The sequence below is a fragment of the Hermetia illucens genome, chromosome 2 (genome assembly GCF_905115235.1).
Source record: "Hermetia illucens chromosome 2, iHerIll2.2.curated.20191125, whole genome shotgun sequence".
Classification (NCBI taxonomy): domain Eukaryota; kingdom Metazoa; phylum Arthropoda; class Insecta; order Diptera; family Stratiomyidae; genus Hermetia; species Hermetia illucens.
This window is the reverse complement of record NC_051850.1, coordinates 25,665,460-25,668,535: the sequence shown is the minus strand read 5'-3', so window position 1 is coordinate 25,668,535 and position 3,076 is coordinate 25,665,460. Positions and strand designations below refer to the sequence as shown.

Below are 3,076 nucleotides of genomic sequence, written 5' to 3'. Positions count from 1 at the left end.
AGGAGGTTCAGATTTCGTTTCCTTCTCGGGAGACTCACATGCTGCGACTCTCCTCGTTTCTCTCAGCAGAAAGTCAACGGGGGTCGAGCTCGCTACCACTAGTACTGCTTCATCTGATGTGGTTCTAAAAGTGCAGTACACCCTTGAAAACATTGGCCGATGAACCAAATGCACATGTTACATTTACATAATTTACATTAGGAGTCGAACGATGATCGGCTTCTAGCTCTCGAAAGCACTAAGATGAGGATTGTAAGGCCAGCAACATGGTATTCTTCACACCTAAACTGTTGAACATCAAAGAATGAAAGAAACTTGTTCGCTTATAAAAGATGCATCCATCGAAAAAATGCAATTCGCACATTTTAATGTATTTTTTTTCTGATGAATCTATTGATTGTAGCAGGAAGTAAAATATTTGAATTAATGATAATCAGGACTTCTAAAAGTTAACATCCTCCCCTAAACTAACCGGTTTCTTTTCAGCTTACGTATTTGAAGATTTTGCCTGGCATTCTGAATGGTCTCACTTTTTATGGGCTATTCATTAGAGTAAAATCTAATTCAATTTCCAATTTCTTGAGTTTGGTCCATTAATTGCAACCCAATAGATATCTACAAAAAATTAGCTGGCATTTCCAAAACTTGAATCACACCAACTAAATGAAATTACTACTTTTTTTTATTGCAACCTCGAAGATGCGTTAGATTGTACAAAGTATCTGTAGTTTTCTGATTTGATACATATTTCTCGTCAAAAGTGATTAGATATAAATAGTGCACTGAATGTTAAGAAAGTCATCATTCAGGGTTTATTCATCCATAAGATAATACCAAACAGCAACATGGTAAGTAGAAAGTTTGGTGCTAATAGAAGAAAATTCAAGACATTAAAATTTGAAATTGTAGAAATTCGTAGTTTTGGCTCTTGCTCTCATCGGCGCCTCTTCAGCTGGATACGTCGCTCCAATTGGATTGGGACATGGTATCGGTTATGCCGGTGGATTGGGATGGGGACATGGTGTAGCCGCCCCAGCTGTCGCTGCCTACTCTACTCCAGTTGTTAGCCATGCTGTTGCTGCTCCAGTTGTCAGCCACGCTATTGCTGCCCCAGCTGTTGCTGCTTACCACGCCCCAGTCGTCAGCCACGCTGTTGCTGCTCCAGCTATTGCCGCTCATGCTTATGCTGCCCCAGCTATCGCTGGTCACGCTATCGCTGCTCCAGTTGTCTCACATGGATACGGAGCTTGGGGATATGATGGTCTCTGGAAGAAGAAGGCCGCTGCTCACTAAAGGGATACTTATGACGAATTAAATAAAGCAAGGATAACTTAAAACCGTTTATTTTATTTTTGAGTGCATCCAACAGAGGCATTGTAGGGAATTAGGTTTCAAAGCAAAGAAATATTTCAAATGATGTTGCTCTAGTATTTCTCTATCTTAATACTGCTCAGGCGGTCAAAGGGTAGTATAGATCCCAGTGCGAAATGTGGAGTGGTACCCACGATGGAGCATAAAACCTGGGAAACGCCTGCCGAACCAAAACCAACAGCTCTACCACCGAACCCAATCTCCACCTCCACGTGGTGATCGCTGGGAGTTCGCTGGTTCGCTGGTTCTCTAGGTCGGGGGTTGTGTAGGGCTGACAACCCTACACGGAAAACCGATGTTACGAAGCCACGAAAGGAGCCTCGGACAGGATGCATTTCACAACGAAGAACTCGGCAACGACAACGGATTAACGATTTTTACTGCTGAGCAGCTAGTTGATACCCTGTCCAAACATAAGGCTGATATAACAGCATTGCATGAGATGCGATGGACAGCGGCCGGTTCCATGGAGAAGAGCTGCCACACCATATATTATAGCGGCCATCCAGTAAACCATGTGCTCGGAGTAGGTTTCCTAGTCAGCCAAAAAATGAAACTCGCTGTTATGGGCTTTGGAAATATAAGCGAAAGGCTATCCAGAGTGCGTTTGTGTGGCATATTTAGAAATATAAGCCTCATAAACGTTCACGCCCCTATAGAGGAAACTGCAGAGTCAGGCAGTTGAGCGGACCCTCAAAGCCTGTCCCAAGTATAATCTCAAAATCATACTTGGAGATTTCAACAGTCAAGTAGGGATGGAGCCCATATTCAGGCTATACGTCGGCTCCCATAGCTTACATAGTGATACCAATGATGACTGCGGATTGTTCAGTTAGCAGTATCGCACCAAATGATTGTTGGAAGGATCTAGTTTGCGCGGAAAGCGGTCCACAAACAAATGTGGGCCTCTCCGGACTGGACCACTTTTAACGAAATTGCCCACGTGTTGATTGAACGCCGCCACCTCTCAGCCTTGATGAAAGTCACAATATGTCGGGGGGCCAATACAGACTCGGATCACTATCTCGTTGGCATGGTGCTCCACATACAATTCGTATCCGGTCTAGGCCTACCTTAATAAGGAACTCCAGACATCCCGGTTTTGCGCCGAGTTTCACCAATTCGATATCCCTAAAAGCTGTCTGACGTCCTGGCATACGCCATCGCTCCATCTTAGGCAGGGTCTGCCTCGTCTTCTTTTTCTACCATAGATATTGCACTTATAGACTTTCCGGGTGGGATCATTCTCACCCATACGGATTAAGTGACCCGTCCACCGTTACCTATTGAGCCGGATTTTATCCACAACAGAGATCGTGGAGATAAAACATCAACAAATGATCTTCACAACCACCTGAAGAACTCTATCATTGATGCGGCCACAAGAAAACTTTGCCCCAGCTGCAAGAAAAGTCGGAATGGCTGTTTTGACGATGAATGTAAGCTAGCTACGGAACGGAAGAATGCCGCATACTGGGTAATGTTGCATTCTCAAAGAACACGGGCACGCGCAGAGGCTTATTACGAATTCCGTCGAGTGGAGGAGTGACTTCGCAGATGGAAAAAGGAAGCCTGGCAGAACCAACAAGTCTGTGAACTAGGAAAGTACAGGGAGCAATCGCACCAGGCATGGAAGTTTTACCAACAACTCAGCAGGATGAAGTCTTATACACCTCGATGCTCATCCTGCCGAGACAAAGAGGGA

General features: G+C 44.6%; 1 protein-coding gene across 1 annotated transcript; it reads left to right on the top strand.

Moving 5' to 3' along the window:
• The first annotated feature begins 747 nt into the window (after positions 1-747).
• On the top strand, positions 748-1,337 carry LOC119649487 (cuticle protein 16.5-like). The gene is made up of 2 exons (XM_038051657.1): positions 748-848; positions 910-1,337. Exons 1-2 carry the CDS (start codon positions 846-848, stop codon positions 1,291-1,293), a joined length of 387 nt encoding a protein of 128 aa, XP_037907585.1. The 5' UTR covers positions 748-845; the 3' UTR covers positions 1,294-1,337.
• Positions 1,338-3,076: the final 1,739 nt, after the last annotated feature.